The 20,312-nt window shown below is 42.9% G+C and overlaps 1 protein-coding gene across 1 annotated transcript in view; it reads right to left on the reverse strand.

The window, feature by feature from the left end:
- The window catches only part of DSTYK (dual serine/threonine and tyrosine protein kinase), a 1,161,378-nt gene that overhangs the window by 881,515 nt on the left and 259,551 nt on the right, over nucleotides 1-20,312 (reverse strand). Inside the window, exon 4 of the mRNA XM_044076801.1 lies at nucleotides 9,319-9,560. Within this exon, the coding sequence (XP_043932736.1) occupies nucleotides 9,319-9,560 (242 nt within the window). The remainder of the gene's footprint in view (nucleotides 1-9,318; nucleotides 9,561-20,312) is intronic.

Here is a 20,312-nt window from a genome sequence, read left to right on the forward strand (position 1 = left end):
GGGTGTGACTGTGTGGCACACTGACTTTGTGAGTTGTGTTATGTGGGTATTGTTGCATTGTGGGGGTTGCTTGGATGTCTGCTTTGGAGGTGGCTGCTGCTTAGGCAGATTTTTGTTTAGAGCCTCAGAGTATGTTTGTGTGTGTTTGGTTTGCTGGTGCGATGGGTCTACGTGAGACTGGATTTGTGGTGTGTGTGGTTACCTTTTCCTCCTGACCAGCTGCATCAGTACTGGGTTGAGAGAGCTCAGCCTCCAGTTTGGCTATACAGTTGCATCTCTCACATATGTTTGAGCTTGTTGGGAGGAGGAGAGGGTGGTCTGTGTACATAAGGCAGTTTTAACATTGCCTCAAGATTCCCAGATTCACCAGATGGACTGGGGAGTAAACCCGAAACTGGCCTTTGGATATGCCTGAAAAGTATAGGGAACTACTTATTGACTGATCAGAAAGGACCAATAGGGGAGCAAGTACTTAAGAGTATAAGAGGGTGTAGTGCTTAAGTTTATTGGTGTTTACCTGTAAGTTTACTTATATGAGCAAGTGCTGGTCTTTAGAAAGAAAATAGAGTGCTTATTTTGAGATTTAGAGCAGTTGGAAATAGTTTAAACCCGTTTAAGCGGTGCTGCCCGATTCTGCGCTATGCGCAAAATCTCGCAAAGCCACGTCAAAGTGGGTTTTAAAGCAGGGGACTTGAAAGAGCTAGGAAATAGCCCAAAACGGCCAATAAACAACTAGTTACTGGGCTGAGACCACTCCTCCAGGGACAGATAGGCTGCTCAAAGCTCCCCACTCTCACTGGTGAACAGAGAAGCTTCCTCCTATCCAAGTAAGGATATGGGCAACACAGGAACTTGTACTGAAGTCCAGAATACAGCAAAAAGTACAGTTGTGTACCTACCATAAATGTAGATGTTCGAGTGTATTCATAGTTTCAGTCATTACTCTTGGGTTATCCTGCTGGCAGGCTACCCTCAGTCGGTCAGAATTCCAAAGTCTAGGTCTGGCGTTGGTTGCTGTCGCCTCTACCCGAACGTCAGTGTGCTAGGGGTATAAAAGATGCAGCAGATGCCATTTTCTTCAGTTTTTCTTGCCCCAGATGTCAGGTGCCCCAAATTGGTAGGCAGAAAAATATGCCAATAAGAAATGCATGCACAAAAATAACATTTCCTTCATCTACAAGCAAATGCACCAAAAAAGTTGTATAGGACAGAGAAGTGCAGATAAGTCCCAGCAAAGAGAAGGGGGATGGTGGGTAACCTGGACTGCAACAGTGAATACACTCTAACATCTACATTTAGGGTAGGTACACAACTGTACTATGTTTGTGTTTCACTGTTGCAGTCATTACTCTTGGGTAGAATACCAAAGGTGAGGATGGGTGGCTGGGCTAAATAGGATTAGGAGAGGCTATGAGGCCCTGCAGAACTGCAGTGGTAAAGTCTGCTCTGGACTTAGAGGGGCAAGTGGTAGTGCTTTGTAAAGGTGTGCACTGAACTCCAAGTTGTAGCCTCTAAGATATGTTTGGTTTATACTCCTCTGAGGAAGGCTGCTGCGCTGGTGGAATGAGGCCTAATGCCCTTAGGCACTGATCTGCCATGTTGAAAATAGCAAAAACGGATGCAATTGCCTATTCATTTAGAAATAGTCTGTTTTGAGATAGCCTTTCCTTGTGAACCTGCAGCATATGAGACAAAGTTTCTCAGTCTTTCTGAAAGCTTTAGTTCTGTCCAAGTACAAGCGTAACTGCCTGTGTATGTCCAAAGAATGGGGAATTTTCTCACCCTTGTTCTGTGGATTTGGGTAAAAGTTGGGCAAGTGAATGGTTTGCTTGAGGGCCACACTGGACACCACCTTAGGCATAAATGTAAGGTTTGTCCTCAGAGAAACCCTGTCTGGATGAAAAATAATTGAAGTTTCCACAGCCATGAGTGCTTGTAACTCAGAGACTCGCCTTGCAGAGGTTATTGCTAGGAGCATAGCTGTTTTCCAGGATAAGAATTTTATATCTGCTGTTGAGGCTGGCTCGAAAGGAGGCAGTGTGAGTTTTTCCAATACATAATTGAGGTCCCAGGCCGGAATTGGTGCTCTCCTTGGAGGCCTAATGTTTTTGGCTCCTCTGAGGTACTGCCTTATTAAAAGGATGAGAAAAGATAGGTGGGTCCATATTGTAATGGGCTGAAATGGCAGAGGCATGAATCTTAATTGATGAGAAAGAAAGGCCTTCGTTCAGCATCTCAGTTAGGTATTGTAAAATCGGAGGTATATTTGGTACAGACGTGTCAATGCCTTGTTCCTGGTTCCAAGCACAGAATCTCTTCCATTTTTCTGCATAAGATATTCTGGTACTGGGCCTCCTGGCCTCTAAGATAACATCCATAACCGCTTTTGAAAGAGGAGTTTTCTGAATGGCTACATTATCCGCCATGCTGCCAGATTTAAGGTAGAGTTGGCTGTGCAGGATCTGATTGTTTTGTTGGGTCAGCAAGTGAGAAGTTTGAGGCGATATCCATGCTGGACCTTGAGACAAGCTCTTTAGGATTGGGTACCAGTGCTGGCGTGGCCAGCCTGGTGCAATCAGTATCATTTTTGGCTTCTCGTCTAACCTTTATGAGTACTCTGGGAAGGAGAGACAGTGAGGGAAAAGCATATGTTGTTAGATTTTTCCAGCTGAATGATAGGGCGCCCACTTTCTATGCTTGCTTGTGATAAATCCTTGTGCAAAATCTCTGCAATTGACAGTTGTGAGGGGAGGCAAATAGATCTATATCTGGGCATCCCCATTTCCTTATTATCATGCTGAAGACTTGTGGATCCAGTTTCCATTCGTGGGGATCCATGAGGTTTCTGCTTAGTTCGTCTGCAAGAGTATTTGTTTTTCCTGGCAGGAAATGTGCTTGCAGGTGAACTTGAAAAGCCAATGCTTTGTCCCATAAGGTCACTGCTCGTCTGCAGAGGGGGTAGGAATGTGTACCTCCCCGCTTGTTTATGTACCACATGACCGTAGTGTTGTCTATCAGCCAATGTCCTGGATGAAGCAGGTCCATGAAAGCTGTCAGGGCATTTTGAACAGCTAGCATCTCTTTTTGATCGATGTGAAGATGCATCTGGTTTGCACGCCATGTGCCCTGAATACATTTTCCTGCCATATGCCCCCCCCCCCAGGCATAATCTGATGCATCCATAGTCAGTGTCTGTATGGCTGTGGGAAAACTGAATGACAGACCCTTGTTGTGGTGACAGGCTTCTGCCCATCATTGAAACTCCTGTTGTAGGCAGGGAATGAGTGCAATCACTGTCTCCAGGCTGTGGCAATGCTGAGTCCAAACACGTTTCAGATACCATTGTAGTTTCCTCATATGCAGTCTGGCAAATGGAATTAGTAGAATGCAGGATGCCATGAAACCCAAGGCCCGCAGGATTTTCCTTGCAGATAACTGGGTTTTTGTTGCCAGTTTCTTGAAGTAAGTAGTCAGTTGCTTTTGCTCATCTGGCGTGAGATAAGCCATCCGGGCAGTTGTATTTAAGCTTGCACCCAGGAATATTATCTCTTGAGAAGGCACTAGTTTTGATTTCTTTTTGTTTACGGTGTACCCTAGGCCAATTAGTAATCTTTTTACAAATGCCAGATACTTTAGAAGTGTGTGTTTGTTCTCTGCTTGAATTAGGCAGTCGTCCAAGTGGAGATATATTTGAATTCCTTTTTGTCTGCAAAACGCAATTACTGGTGCCAGGCATTTTGTGAAGACCCTGGGCGCAGTGGATAAGCCAAAGGGCAATGCAGATAATTGGTAATGCACTGAGCCAGCTCTGAATCTGAGGTATCTTCTGCAAGATTGTCTGATTGGGACATGCAGGTATGCCTCTTTTAGGTCTAAAGTTACGAGCCAAGCCCTCTTGCCCAGCATGGGCAGTAGCTGCTGTAGAGTCAACATCTTGAATTTTAGCACTTCCAGAAACTTATTTAGTATAGACAGGTCCAGTATTGGTCGCCAGGTTTTGTCCTTCCTGGGTACTAGGAAAAGTCTGGAGTAAAATCCTTGCTCCTGCTCTTGTAGTACTTGCTGAATGGCCCTCATGTCCATGAGGGCTGTAATTTGCTTTTGTGCCTCTGCCCATTGATTGTGTGTCAGGTCTGGCATGCCGTTTGACCTTGGTAGAGTGTGAAAATGGAACCTGTAGCCTTGGGACACTACGTTCAGGACCCATTTATCGTTGGTAACCATTTGCCAATTTTATGAAAAAAGTGCTAGGTTTTCCCCCTAAGGGGGCTGTCAAAAGAAAACTGTTTGAAACTGGTAGAGGAAAGTCATTGGGACTGTTTCCTGTAAGGTTGTGATTAGTCTTCTCCGGTTTTGGAGGTAGGAGCACCCCACTGTTTAGGCCTGTATGAGCCTTGGGGCTGAGATCTGCCTCTGGAACGCCTGTATCTGCCTCTGTGGTCTGACACTGGAAAGGACCAGTTTTTAGAAGGCCAGTTCCTACTAAACCTGGGTGGCTGTACCTGTAAGAAATTCGACAGTCTGCATGGGTTTTGCTTTATCCTCCATTTTCTTCAACACCTCTTCTGCTTCAGTACCAAACAAAGTATCATGCTGTAATGGTGCATCTAATAATTTTGCTTTAACATGATCAGGCAGATTCTGTTCCTTTAACCAAGCATGCCTTCTAATAACAGAACCTGTAACAGCGGCCCTGCAAGAGGCCTCCAGTGAATCATAACCACATTGCAAAGTATGCTTTCCCACTTGTTCAGCTGCATGCAATAAATCCTGCAATTCCTTGTTCTTTGAACATTCAGTATTTGTCAACATTTTCTGTTTAAGCAGTGACATTAAATATTGCAGATATTTAAGCATATGAAACTGACAACTTAAAGCCCTTACAGCCAGGGTAGCAGTAGTATAGACTTTTTTCCCCCATCTGTCTAGAGCCCTAGAATCCCTATCAGAGGGGACAGGTTTTTTTTGCAGTGGAAACTTCAACCCCCTTGGGACCCAGAGATATAGTTTCTGGGTCAGCAGCGGGGTTTTTATATAGGAATTTATGAGAATCCGGGACCCTGTAGTATCTGTCTGGTTTAGCAGGTGCAGGGGGTAAAGAGTCAGGGGACAGGCCGGACTCTGAAAATACATCCACAATGTCTAGAACAGGTGGAATAGCAAGGGGTCTGTGCTGAGGAAGAAGCAGAAAGTCTGAGCCTTTTCTTAGATTCAGAATAATCTTGTCTCTCCCAGTGGAAATGCTCCCTCATAGTATGCAGGATTTCCCCAAAAGAATAATCCTCAGGAGGAGAGGCTGAAGGAATGGATTCTTCAGCATCAGAATCCTCATAGGAAAGCATGGAGTAATCCTGTTCAGAAGAGGAATTGTTGGAGATAGATACCTTATCAGAAGAATCATACTCTGTCTCTTGCCTAGGCCTCTTATCAGGAGGGGGATGGTTGCCCCTGATCAAAGTAATTAGGTCTTCGGCCATTATGAGCATCTGTTTTTTTAGGCATGGAAGTCTGACTAGGAGAATGCTGTACTTGTTTCTTTGTCTTTAGAGCTGCTTTAGTCTGTCTTTGAAGCTGAAGATGGCTTAATATATAGTTGTGTAGGTCTGAAGGCACCCTCAGAAGCAGATTCCTGTTCAGCGGCTCTGGACCCATCTGAGGGTATGATTTCTGAGTGTCCAATACCTTGAGTATCCAGAGGTCCAGTCGGCTCCACGTGGGAGTCTGTAGCGGCCTGTGGCTCTGAGGTAGCAAGCACCAGAGGCTGCAAAAGTGCCTCACTGAGAACCGGCAACTGGCCTAGTAGAGGCTTAGTCAGTTTTGGACCTCAGATGCCTATCCTTGTCCTTGCGTTTTTTGTAAACTCTGGTTGTCAGCTGGTCAGACGGCATTATATAATTAAATCTTCGGCCAAAGTAATGAAATGCAAAATCGAACTGACGCTTGATAGTGCGTTGGTTAAATCTAGCACAAAACCGACAGTTAGCAACGTTGTGATCAGGGCCTAGGCAAGGAATACAGTAAGAGCGAAAATCCTTATGAGGTATTTGCTTCCCACAAGAAATTCAATTGTTAAACTTTTCTGACATCGGTCTGGAGCAAGAAAAAAGTTTCCCCAATGGGGTACTTAGCTTTAATGAAGACTTCGGCTCTGAAATTCGGATTTGAAAATCTCAGGAGACTGCCGACCGGCACTTGCAAACTGCTTTTGCTTCGGGCACCGCGCGGCAAGAAAGACTGAAGAAAATGGTGTTGGCTGCATCTTTTATACCCCTGGTGCACTGACGTCAGGGAAGAGGCGACAGCAACAGACGCCCGACCTAGACTTTGGAATTCTGGCCGACTGAGGGTAGCCTGCCAGCAGGATACCCAAGAGTAATGACTGCAACAGTGAAACATGATGAACATCCTGAATTCAGGACTATTCTAGCACAGTAAAGGCGGGAAAACAGACTTTTTGTTTTTTTTTCCTTCTTTTTTTTAGGACAGTATCAGAGGTAGAAAAACACAGTAAATGCTTTGCACAGGCTAGCGCACTTGATTGGGCAGCCTTAACAGTTAAATCAAACAATGACTTTAAAGTGCAGGTAAGCAAAAAATGCTATAACAAGCTTATTAAGGTATTACAGCAGTCACAAACTCGCTTTTTGGCGAGAAAATGCAGTCGCTAATGAAAAGGTAGCAAAGAAATACTTAATCAGGTAGTAGTCACTCTTTCATCTCTGTGCTGCTAGCACCACTCTGCAGGACCACGAAGAGCTTGGCTGAGTAGGAACAAGCGCACAAACTGCGCCAAAGCGGGTTTTAAAGCAGGGGACTTGAAAGAGCTAAGAAATAGCACAAAACGGTCAATAAACAACTAAGTTAGTGGGCTGAAACCACTCCTCCAGGGACAGATAGGCTGCTCAAAGCTCCCCACTCTCACTGGTGAACAGAGAAGCTTCCTCCTATCCAAGTAAGTATATGGGCAACACAGGAACTTGTACTGAAGTCCGGAATACAGCAAAACCTGAATTCAGGACTATTCTAGCACAGTAACGGTGGGAAAAAAAAGATTATTTTTTTTTTTTTTTAGGACAGTATCAGAGGCAGAAAAACACAGTAAATGCTTTGCACAGGCTAGCGCACTTGAGTGGGCAGCCTTAAAAGTTAAATCAAACAATGACTTTAAAGTGCAGGTAAGCAAGAAATGCTACAACAAGCTTATTAAGGTATTACAGCAGTCACAAACTCGCTTTTTGGCGAGAAAATGCAGTCGCTAATGAAAAGGTAGAAAAGAAATACTTAATCAGGTAGTAGTCATTCATCTCTCTGCTGCTAGCACCACTCTGCAGGACCACAAGGAGCTTGGCTGAGTCAGAACACTGGACAAGCCTGAGGAAGCAGCAGAGGGAACAGTCTGAAGAAACATTCAGAAAGGGTCCAGAATGGTTCTCCAAAATGCCCTCTTATTTAGGAGCTATAACATTCTGGAGTAAAACTCTTCTCCCCTTTGAGAAACTGAACTTCCTGAATATTTCCATGAATCAAAAGATCCTGACACACCCCAAGAAAGGAGGCCAACTGCTTCTGAGGGGGCTGAGGAATGCCTTTAAAAGGGAGAAAAAGATTAAGACCATGAAATACCCATGGCAGATGGACAGAACCCAGACATCCTCAGTAATCTATAATCAGACCGTAAGGGACCGGGAAAAATAAATTGAAAGAGGAATGTAGTTAAGAAGAGCAGAATAGTCAGCACCTGGTTGGTCAGGAAAAGGACTTCTGAGTCACAGTAGTCTGGGTAGCTTTAGCAGGAGGAGCCTACTTCCCACCTTTTTATTTTTACCCTTTAGGGAAGGCTACATTGCCTATGAACAAAGTACAGCTTATTAGAATAATTTCTCTGAAATTTAGGCAAAGAAGAAATAAAAACATGTTTAAGTTGCCGCAAGGACTTGCCCTTACACTGAAGTTAAAGCAGCATCAGCTTCACCAAGCAAATGTTTGTTGTCTAGAGGAGCATCCATCACCTTAGCCTTAATATCATCAGGCAAAGTTATAAGCCGAAGCCAGAAATATCTCCTCTATCAGTGAACCAAGAGCAGGAGCTCTAGGAGAAGCCTCTGCTGCATCATAGCTACACTTATTAGAGTGGCATGCCACCTGGAAAGAAGTCTCCAGCAGGGAATGAGCAGAAGTCTTTTGTTCAGAGTCAGGGAGATCATTCTCAAGTCTGTCAGGTTATTCCTGAAGAGCCAAAATGTATCTGAACATATAGGTCTGATAATTTACAGCCGTAAAAGCCAAGGTAGCAGAGGTATAAAACCTTCTTACCTAGCCTAGCCTTTCCACAGTTTTTCTGTCTTTCTCAGGAGGTGGTAGCTTAGTAGATGGCAGTAACTGAGATGGCTTGGCAGATGTCCGACGCCACACAGGTGTCAGCAGGACAACACCTATAGAGGAATTTGCAGTCCTCAGGCATCCTATGAAACCTATCACGTTTCTTGGGGGCAGGAGGCTGGGAATCGGAGGCCTTAGACGCGGCAGAAAAGGCATCCAACAATGCAGCCAAAACAGGAGGAACAGCAAAAGGTCCAAGTCTATTTGCAAAAGTTTGTAGTACCTCTTCTGAACCTCAGAAGCCTAAGCACAATCCCATTTACAGAATTCCATCATTTTAGAGATTGTGTCCCCAAAAGAAATCTCCTCGAAAGGAGTGTCAGGACTTGTGGATTCCTTTTCCTCAGACACACAGTCCAATGGACAGGAAATCGGAGATGAATAAGGGATTCTTCATCTGAATCCACCTCCTCACAGGAATCCTGTTCCCTGGGTTTAAATGGGAGTAGAGGACCGGGGGGGGGGGGGTTTAGTAGTACGAGAAACTCCATGAGGAGGTTTCAAAGTCATAAGGGCACTGAACAACCCCCGAGCAAGATTCTGGTATTCACTTTGAAGGTCCTTAGGAGCTGGAGAAACATGCTTTATTTTTTTTGTTTTTTTTTTTCAAAGGGACATCCACCTTGTAAAATTTAAAAGGCTCATACCCCAGATGGCTTTCAATAACTGGAGTCAGAACTTCCAGTAACAATCTGATGAACAACCCTAAGCCCTTCAGAAATAATCAGCCACGGTTCCCCCTGAACATCTGAAGTGAACATCTGAAGTGGGCATCTGCAAGGCCTCCAGAGACAGAGATTTTGGATCCAATATTCCTGCAATATTTTAATATTTATAGCATCGGTGTACTAATGGAAAAAATAGTTAATGCTCTCAATCAAATTTAACATAGACAACATAAACGTTTAAAAAGATGTGGATGTGAACATGTTACATTACCTGCTTGAGATGACTACTAGTATATGAAGCAGAAGCGGCAGAGTCAGGATTCGACTTTTCCAAGCTCTTCAGGCATCGCTCTAAGGTTCCTACAAAGCTCTCTCTCAAGTAGTCCACAGAACTTATTAGTTTACTGGCCACAGCTTGATTTAAACGACACACAATAAGCTCCTGTATTTGCTTTATGCACCGCTTGACATCTTTGCTGTTAACAGGCTCACCATTCTCACCAATAATGACATCTAGAACAGGGAAAAAGGAATGCTTTTTAGTTCATCAGTTTTGCAATTTTAAAAATTAAGCACAAATATTCAGTCATGATAAATATGCAATCTTTCAACAATATACAAGTAATGTGTTTGTAAGGCTATTGGTGGCCGTAAAGAATAAGCAGCCAACCAAAATTGCAGCATTTTCAATAATGTGAAAGGAACACTGCAAGGCACGCTTTCAGTTGTACACTCCTCAACATTTCTACAAGTTTTCTACCAAACATATGCTTCTGATAACTGGGAACCACTAACAGCAGTCAGAATAGGGGTTCCTTCAAGACATTTCTAACAAGTTGAGGTACACAAGCATACAGAAACTAAAATCTAACTGCTTTGGTCAAAACATGAAAGCTAGGTATTTCTGCTTGCCATACCATTCTACTTTTATCATCCATGGCCATCCACTGCAACACTGAAAGACTAGACATCACAGGTTGATCTTCATCAGTACCCATGATTCCAGCCAAAGCTCAAGCTCAAGCTCCTCCTGTTTTAACTCACAATGCACATGGTTTCATTTAGTTCTCCAGACCCAATCTATCACACAAAGTCCTACTGAATTACATACAAAAAGTATATACATACATAAAGGAATTTGCCTTAGAAAGGTTCAGGACACGTCCGTCACTGGAATGAGGCAATTTGCAAGACGGGAAGAAGGTGGGTTTAAGAGAATCACCATGGATAACCATCTCATTATGATAAACCCATAAATTTCATATCTTACATTTATCCAGACAGCCCACTTTAATACTGAAGGACAAAATCTCCAGCTAATAACAGAAGACCTGGATCTAGAGATCTTGCATAGCTTATAGTATCATGTAAAAAGTCCATCTCATGTTGCTATAGCACAGACAACTAGTGAAAGTTTCTGAGTAAGGCTGATGTTGCCACTGACCTAACAGTCACTTGGTATACTTTCTAACCCAACTTGTTGACCACAAAGGAAACCAATGTGATCATGTCTTCTAGTACCTTTAATTTATTTACATTTCTTTGCAAATAAAATTTTAACTACCTATGATCATCTGGACAGTGAAGTGTGTACTCACTTCTGTTAAAATACTGCAGAAATAATCCAGGCAAACTGACAAAACTGAAGACTGAAGTTACCTTTGGCATGAATGAAAGGTATGCAGAGAAACTGTCTATACAGAATACTAGGTAGAGGTTGGTGATGTCAGAAACTGCAGTTTGGAGAGACTTTTTGCTTGTGTGATAGCTGCTAGTAGTTTTTCCATAACATACATTTAAATTTAGCTGAAAGAGCCGTTTCAAATAGGAAATGAGTGACATTTCTAAAATGAAGCAAACTACTTGTTGCTAGACAGGTGGGACTAAATCCATGACATAAGCTGGAAATAACTGGCTGGTGGAGTTTTGAAAAAATACTGCCTGCATAAAACAGAGTGGAAAAAAAGCCAAAAAGTTGAGTAAACCCAACTGTATGGCCCAACGCAAAAAATTTAAATGAATGGTTGCTACAGTGTAAAAGGATATGGGCCACTCTACTATGACTCGTACCTGGTCACTACAGAAAACTAAAGAAAACATGCAGTTAACTTTAGGGTCAAAGGTCCTGTGAGGCTTGCCAGATGGATGGTTGAAAGGATCTGGAAATGGACCCAGAATTGGTTTCTTCTTGAGGTGCAGCCAAAGGTGGAACCATACCTGTAAAGAGCAGATCAATGAAGATTACTGCTGCTCTGCACAGCTTGGCAGTTTGTAGCAGTAGTTGCAAATGGAAAGGATGAAAGGCACTGAAACACCCTGACAGCCACTAACGGAATAAAGCATCCCTGAGAGTTTGACTCTGTGGAGCAATCGGGGCAAAAGTAGCTGCAATCTTCTTGGACAGGCATACAAGATTATCACAGTAAGAATGGCCCTATCAAAAGATATAATTCAGGCTACAAAAGGGCTGACAGACCACTTGTCATCCAGGAGACTGCATCACTGAGCCTGTCTAGTAGGCAGTTCCCTTGTGCAGCTGCATGCTGCTGCTGTGAAGAAAATGCAAGAACACTGCCAGTTATTAAATTCTTGTGGGTACCTGACAAAAAGGTAAGACCAGGTGTCCCACTGCTTGACATACCACACAACTGAAATTACTCGTGTTTATTGCTGAAAACATCCAGAATGGCCTTTCATCTCAAGTGCAATGACATATGGCTTTGCTTCCTGATGACTACAACCATCTGCCCCAAATAATGCTGCCCCACCCCAGGGCAGATATAGCCATAGTCAGTGAATGACTGCAGAAGGGAGATAAGGGCAGACCATCTGAACAGACTAAAAAGCTGTAATCACAGGTATAGTGGAGATGGCAAACGCTGGATAAGGGTACAACTCGCTACGTGTGTCCTCTGCATCAACTGAACTTGAGTCCATTGTCCAACTCTCATGTGAAAATGGATGATGTACACAGTCTCCAAGAAACCAAGACTTGGAGAATTAGGAAAGCAGTAGATGCAGCATTATGAAAGATTGCTTTCTTTAGTCAGTCATCTGCTCTGAAATAATCTGATAATTTTTTGATCCTTGAGACAGCAGTGTAAGAAGCCTTAGTGATTCCAACAGCTTCAGCTGTGATTCTGCAGTGTTCACAGACATGCCCCAAAAACAGACAAAACAAATAATTCCTTGCCTTTGATATAGACTCTCCTCATGGTAGAAACAAGAAGCCAGTTATGTGGGCAAGGGTAAATCCTATCCCCACAAGTTTCATATGACCTGCAATTCCTGCCATACACTAAACACCTGGAACAGCAGCTATAGCAAGACCAAACAGATGGTCTCAGAATTAGACAGAAGTGCAGGAATCTCTTAAGAGAACTTACATTTTTATGTTCAGGTAGCAATTCTGGGCGTCTGTGGAGCACATGCAGCCTCGTTCTTGTAGACCTGCTGACATCCAAGATTGGCTTAAGGTCTTCAGTTTCTTTGGGAAATAAAAAGTAATGTGTAAATCCTAGACCCCCTCTGGTCTAGTGGGATTTCCGATGACTCCCTTTCTGAAGAATGTCTATGACTTTTCAGCTTGCCACCTCCCTCTGATAGGGTGGAATATCTGTCAGTGGAAAGATGACCAGCTTTGGTGCTTCCAAGAAAGTAATAGTATAGCCTCTGGATATATCTTTCAACTATTTGTTTTGCACAATGGCCATCCATGCCTGCTGCAGGGATAAAGGACCCCACTGATTACTTCTGAAACGGATAAATCAGGGGTTCTGCTACTCCTTTTCTCAGTAAACAGCAGTGGAACCCCCTCATTTTCAGGACCATGTCTGCCTTTGTCAACATCAACTAAGTCCCCCATGGCTGTGGGAACCCATGTCTGAAAGCCTGTGAAAGTCTTGCTACTAGGATTTTCACAGCTACTAATTTTTAGGGATCTTTTGGTTCCCAGAAAACTGTCTGTTGGGCCAAGAAAGTTCAGTTGTATAGGTAAACTTGCCATTATAGAAGTTCAGTTTATCACTGTTGCAGTAGCTAACTGCAGAGATTATATCCTGCACTGGATTTAACAGCTGACCAGCTTCACGAGCTTAAGAGCAGCTTCCATGCACCCAGTTATCAGCTCAAAGGACAGCTGAAAAAAAATGCAATGGTTTGGGTGCAAAGCCCATGACAGCTTTCTTGATAACTAAAAAAGGGAGACTACAGCCCTGAAAATTGTCAATTTTAGGTAATTAAAAATGAAAGTCCTTGCCCTGGCAATAAAAACATACAATAAGGGGGACGAAGGGAGTGGCTACTGCAAGTAGTGATTATTCGAATGTCTACCATTATTGGTAACTTTATTTATACAGCTAACTGTTCAGCATTTGATCATTGCTGCAGTAGACATAGCTACGTTGACAGACTACCATAGCTTAAGTGGACTAGAAGTAGGAGGGTCCAGGAGCCCCTGAAAAATGTCTTAGTAAAAGCCTGCTGTAGACCTGGAGAAGGAAAATTAAGCTTGTAGTGATTTTTAATGTCCATACAGAGAACCAGGTTCTGCTTCTAGAACCAAACTCTTTACAAAAAGCTGCAAATGTGACCAAAGACCTGGTAAAGTCAATCTTAACCCTGCCTGGAATTACCATATTGTGGTGGGTATACAAGAGGTAATGGCATGTGGCAACCATTTTCTGGTCTGCTTTTGACACAGGTTGGTCTTTTTCTCTTACTTTAATGGTTTCTAAAAGAAAGTTTTAGCTCTGTTGAGAGATCAGTGTTGTCTGTGGACATACAGAGCAAGAAGAATCTTTTCTCCCTCACTATTGGGTTCTGGAATTAAGACAGTGAGACCAATAGCTTCACTCCAAGTAAACTTAGATACCTCTTTCGGGCATAAAAATTAAGACAAGTTCTCAAAGAAACCCTATCTTTTTGGAAAATGAGATACTCACAATATGAACATTTAACTCAAAGTCACAGCAATCAGCAAAAATGTTTTCCAGGTTAAGAACTGAAAATCAGCTCAATGAGCAGATTCAATTGAGCAACAGTTAAGTTTTCCAAAAGCATGAAGAGATCCCAAGGACAACCATCCATTTTCCAGGAAGCCTTGTACGAAATGCACCTTTTAAAAACATTTAAACACAATGCACCGAAAGGGGAGAATCCATGGGCAGACTTGCTGAAATGGTTAAGAAACTAACCCTAACGGAGAAATAGGGTAGCTCCTTGACATATTTGTTGCATTGGTTTGCTGGCAAACCTGACTGGGCATGAAACCCTTTTTTGTCAAGTCCAAGGAGAAAAGTCCATACAAAATTACTTTGATTACTTGCACTGCCCGTAAGTACAGCAGATAAATACAAAAAAATGACAACATGGGAAACCATAGGAATACACATACTAGTACAACAGTAGTACACACACGCGAGTACAAAACTCATGTAGAGTAACTTAATACAGTACAAAGCAACAATCTGATGTCATACAGACAAAAGTATGCTCTTGCATAACATTGTCAGAGAAAACTGTGGATTATTTAGTTATCTAAGAATTATGCGGTTTTGGGAACAGAATATTACTACAGTAGGCTAGATGTAGAAAGGATCATCAACTGTATGAGAAAGATGCAACAGATAATTAGGAGTGGTTACTCTGAGGTGGTGGACTTCAGTGCTTAAATTCTATTGCAACAGTACCTTATAGTATGGTAACAGACAAGAGAAAGTATGCAAGTAGATTATACGTGAAGATAAAGTTAGATGTGAAGATTTCAGTTACAGTATCTGCTGTTGTGGACCACCTCTGCCTTGTCAGCATCATCCAAATCCCCTTGGCTGTGGGACTCCCTGCAGAACCAGAGAAATACTAGCATTAAAAAGGTTCTGGCTATCTTGGCACCGGCTAGGAATTTTTTTTCCATTTCCTAATGTATGATTTCTTAATAGCAGGTTTCCTTTTCTCCTTCAACACCCACTGCAAGTCCCTAGAAAACAGGTGCCTAAAGGTAACAATCACCCAGGGAGTTGAAGTTGCTTCTAGCTGGTGTGCATCAAGCATCTAGTTTTGTGTGTGTAGGTCCAGTGTGAGGAATCTTGTGGTTATTGTACTTGGCCATTTCCAAAATATGGGATAACCACTGTTGCCTGGGCATTAGGGAGTCAACACGATGATCTTTGGGGATTCCTTTTCAATCTTTAGAAATACCCTAGTTATTAGTGGAAAGGGCAGAAAAGAATACAGAACATTCCTGCCCAAAGAGAAGAAAAGAAAATCCCATCTGTTTTCCAGGATTTCTTGCATGAAGTCCAGAAACATAATTGAGCCAGTTTGTTGTGAAAGGAAGCAAATGGGTCTCTAAGTGTTCCCACAGCTTGGTTAATTCCGGCGTCAGTTTCAGTTTTTAAGGGTCTTAATGAAATTGTCTGGCAGGACGCAAGATACTGAGACAGAGAGGACTTGTGTTAAAAATCTGCATCCAGGCTACCAAGAGTAATCTGCAAAGATGTTAAGATCTGGTCCCTTTTGTTTAGGCACTATTTTACTGCAGTGTCATCTGGAGTTGCCTGTAATGATCCTGGGGAGCAAAGATGAGAGCGCAGAGCATCTTACTGTCAACATCTTTTACATTTCTTGCATTTTGGTCTGTCCATTTTGATTTACGGACCCTGCAGTTTTGCCACCACACACCAGTCCCCAAGTAGAGTCAGAGGCATCTGTTATAGGGTGCTAGAGCTAGATGGAAAAACTGGGAGACCTGGACCCAGATAAAACTAATCTAGTTCACAGAGTTCCCTTTTTATAAATCTAACAAGAATCTGGAATGTCAGGCGAGGTTGATGTTAGGACCAATGAATTTCAGTTGAGGAGTCTGGCTAGAAGAATCATTATTTCAATGAAACCTAGTATTCTTGAGAAATTCCCTTCCACAGTCCGTGGTTCAAGTGAAAAAAAAAAAAAAAAACAAGAATAATTTTAGATACCTGCCTTTTTCTGTAGAACAGTTATTTGAACGGATAAATCTAGGGCACCCCCAGGAAAAATTAGCTCTCCCCAAAGTGAAAGACTGCTGACACTTTCTGAAAGACCCTGCAAAAATAAGCAAGCAGTCTAAGTAAAGGAAAATGAGAATACCTTGCAGCAGATTATCACTACAGCTAGACAATGAATAACGCATGAGCGATGGATAGCCCATATGAAAGTATGATCCAGACAGAAAACTTGAAGAAATGTGGTTCTATACGGACGTGACAAGAATCCCTTAAATCTGGATCACAAAGGGAGGAATGAAAAATACCAGATCAAGAAGGGTCAACATTTCAAACTTTATACTTTCAAAAAATGGTTTAGAAAGGAATTATTTAAGACTGGTCTTGAAAGACTCTTCTTACTTGGTACCAGAAATGTTCAATAAAAACCTTTCCCCATTAGAGAAAGTAGATGAGTTTCCATCACACAAACTGAGTCAGACAATTAATGACACAAAGTAAAAGAATTCTCTGAAAAGGAAAGGACCTCCACTACCCATTTGTATCCCTGATGAACTTCTCTTAAAACCCATTTGTGTGACACTATCGGCTGCCAATAAGAGAAATGGAGTCCCAGATTCTGGAAAGATTTAAAAGTTTTCCAAGGGTGGAAAGGACAGGGGTGAGGATGCTTTCTGTACACAGAATTGGATTGTTCTTGTGTGAGCATTTTTCCTAGAATTCCCACCCCCAGCTTTTTTTTTTAATAGTCTGCTTGGCAGCAGCTTGCTTTATCTGCCCATTCTGGTTTTTATGAAATGCTACAGAACAAGCTATAAAATCCTTTACGAACTTGGAGATCTAGGCTAAAAAATCTGAGAAACCTCCCTGGTCAGCTTACCTATCATATCAGACCATTTCAGGACCATAGCAGCAGATAGCCAAGAACACTTCACATGTAAATAAATCGAAATTTCAGCTTTGACATCCTCAGGTACACAGTTTAAGCAACCAAGCAAATGATCTCCTAACAGCTCCAGAAACAGCAGCAGCCACACCTCAGAGCAAAAAGTCTGAAGAAAGCCATGCATAATTTGGGGCAAAGGTCCCAAAAAGTACAGTTGTGTACACTTAACATAAATGTAGATGTTAAGAGTGTATTCACTGTTGCAGTCATTAGATTTGGGTTATCTGCTTGCAGGTAGCCCTCAGTTGGCCTGATTAACAAAGTCTTGGGTCCTGCATCGGTTGCTGTCCCTTCTTCCATGACGTCAGCTCGTCATGGGTATAAAACATGCAGCAGATGCCATTACATCAGTTTTTCTTGCCACAGATGTCAGGTGTCCCCTAATGGGAAGCAATTAAATATAAAAGTACAAAGATATACCTCTAACAGAAAAGCAAATATACCAAAAAGGCTTTTAAGCATAGTAAAGGAAAAAGTAGAGGTACAGCCAAAAGAAGTTAGGGGGCTGGAGGGATGGTAACCAGGACTGCAACAGTGAATACACTAACATCTACATTTATGGCAAGTGTACACAACTGTACTATGTTCTTCGTGTTTCACTGTTGCAGTCATTACATTTGGGTAGACTCCCAAAGCTATGGTTGGGAGGAGGAATTTATATAGCATTAGGGCCAGCTATAAGGCCCTGCAAGACTGCAGTGGCAAAGCCAGCTCTTGATTTAGAGAAAATTGGCAAATGATAATGCTTAGTGAAAGTATGTACAGAACTCCAGGTAGCAGCTTCTAGGATGTCCCTGGTAGGGACACCTCTGAGAAAGGCTGTAGAGGTAGATGCCACCATGGTGAACTGAGGTCTGATACCTTGGGGGATAGGTTTTCCATGGTGCTTATAGCAGAAATGAATGCAATGGCTTATCCATTTAGAAATGGTTTTCTTTGAAATAGCCTTCCCGCTCTGCCCCTGCAGCAAATGCCACCAGCAGTTCAGATTTCCTTTGAGGTTTGGTCATGTCCAAGTAGAATCTAAGTTGTCTGTGCACATCTAAGGAATGCAGTATCTGTTCCCCTTTATTCTGTGGATTCGGAACGAAGGCTGGCAAATGAATGGACTGATTAAGAGCCACACTGGATGCCACATTGGGCATGAAGGATGGATTGGTTCTGAGGGACACCCTGTCCGCATGAAAGATTATGAAAGGCTTTGTTGCCATAAGGGCCTGTAATTCAGATACCCTTCTAGCTGAAGTGATTGCTAAAAGGAAAGCAGTTTTCCAAAAAAGAAATTTTAAGTCTGCAGTAGCAGCTGGCTCGAAAGGAGGTAGAGTGAATTTCTCCAAGACAAAGTTAAATTCCCAGGCTGGGGTTGGAGCTCTCCTGGGTGGTCTCAAATTTTTGGCCCCTCTGGGGAAAGTACAGTTTTGTACCTACCATAAATGTAGATGTTAGAGTGGTTATGCTGCTGCAGTCATCACACACGGGTTATCCTGCCGTCAGGCGGTCCCGCAGTCTGCCTGAATTCCAAAGCCTTGGTCCGACGTCGGTTGTCGTCGCTTCTTCCCCGACGTCAGTGCGGCAGGGGTATAAAAGAGGTAGCAGACACCATTTTCTTCAGTCTTTCTTGCCCCAGATGTCAGGTGCCCCAAACTAAGGAGGAAAAATAAGAAGCTTGCAAAACATACCTTAGTGCAAAACAATGGTACTAGTTGTAAGCAAATACACCATATAGACATGCATTCCAAAGGGTTGAAGTACATGGAGGTATAAGAAAAGCCTTGTTAGGCAGAGGGGATGGAGGGAGAGTAACCTGGACTGCAGCAGCATAACCACTTGAACATCTACATTTATGGTAGGTACAAAACTGTACTATGTTCATCGTGCTATGCTGCTGCAGTCATCACACTTGGGTAGAGTCCCAAAGCTATGGTTGGGTTGTAGGAGCTAAACTGGGTTAGGACTGGGTTAGGTGCAGCTAAGATGCCCTGCAGAACTGCAGTGGCAAACCCAGCTCTGGTTTTTGAGTATAGAGGAAGGTGGCAATGCTTGGTGAAGGTGTGCACTGAACTCCAGGTAGCTGCCTCCAGAAAGTCCTTTGTTGGGACTCCACGGAGGAAGGCTGCTGAGGTTGCTGTGGCCCTGGTAGAGTGAGACCAAATACTAGCAGGCACTGCTTTCCCGTGGTGTGAGTAGCAAAAGCGGATGCAATGTGTAATCCATTTGGAGATGGTCTGTTTTGAAATGGCCTTTCCTTCTGAGCCTGGTGCATAGGATACAAGGAGTTGGTCAGATTTTCTGAAGGCCTTTGTCTTGTCCAAATAGTAACATAACTGTCTGTGAATGTCCAAAGAGTGAAGGAGTCTTTCTCCTTTATTCTGTGGGTTTGGATAAAAGGTGGGCAAGTGTATAGTCCGATTGAGAGCCACACTGGATACTACCTTTGGCATGAAGGAAGGGTTGGTGCGTAAAGATACTCTGTCCTGATGGAAAATGATGAAATGTTCCACTGCCATAAGTGCTTGCAATTCTGAGACTCTGCGTGCTGAGGTGATGGCCAGCAGCAGGGCTGTCTTCCATGACAAGTATTGAAGCTCTGCTGAAAAGGATGGTTTGAAAGGAGAAGTGTTAACTTTTCCAGAACAAAATTTAGATACCAAGTTGGAATAGGTGGTTTTCTGGGGGGTCTTATATTTTTTTTTTCCCTCTGAGAAACTGCCTTAGCAAAGGACGAGAGAAAATGGGAGGAACCATATCATATTGAGCTGAAATGGCTGAAGCATGGATCTTTATGGATGAGAAGGAAAGGCCTTTGTGTAGCATCTCAGTTAGATATTGGAATATGTGCGGAATATTTGGGATGGCAGGATTTAGGCTTCTGGACTGGCTCCATGCACAAAATATTTTCCATTTGTCTGAGTAAGTTTTTCTGGTGCTGGGCCTCCTGGCCTCCATAAAGTACAGTTTTGTACCTACCATAAATGTAGATGTCCGATAGGTATGCATCTGCAGTCATAACATCTGGGTTGTCCTGCTTCAGGCAGCCCTTCGGTCGGCCGGATTCCAAAGTCTGGGTCTGGCCTCGGCTGATGTCGCACTTCACCATATGTCATAGCTCCTGGGGTATAAAGGCATCAGCCGACACCATCTTCCTCAGTGTTTCTTGCCCCAGATGCCAGGTGCCCTCTAGGAAGGCTAAATTTGTATAAAAGTAGAAAATTCCAAACAGTAGAAATCAAAAAGTATATATACATACAAACAAATACACCATAATAGATTCCCCCAGCTAGCTAAGAGAGGGGTAAGTACCCTAGGAATACCACAGAGGGGAAGGAGGGTGGTAATCCT

This window comes from Protopterus annectens, chromosome 7.part0, assembly GCF_019279795.1.
Source record: "Protopterus annectens isolate FY-2018-M chromosome 7.part0, PAN1.0, whole genome shotgun sequence".
NCBI lineage: Eukaryota > Metazoa > Chordata > Ceratodontiformes > Protopteridae > Protopterus > Protopterus annectens.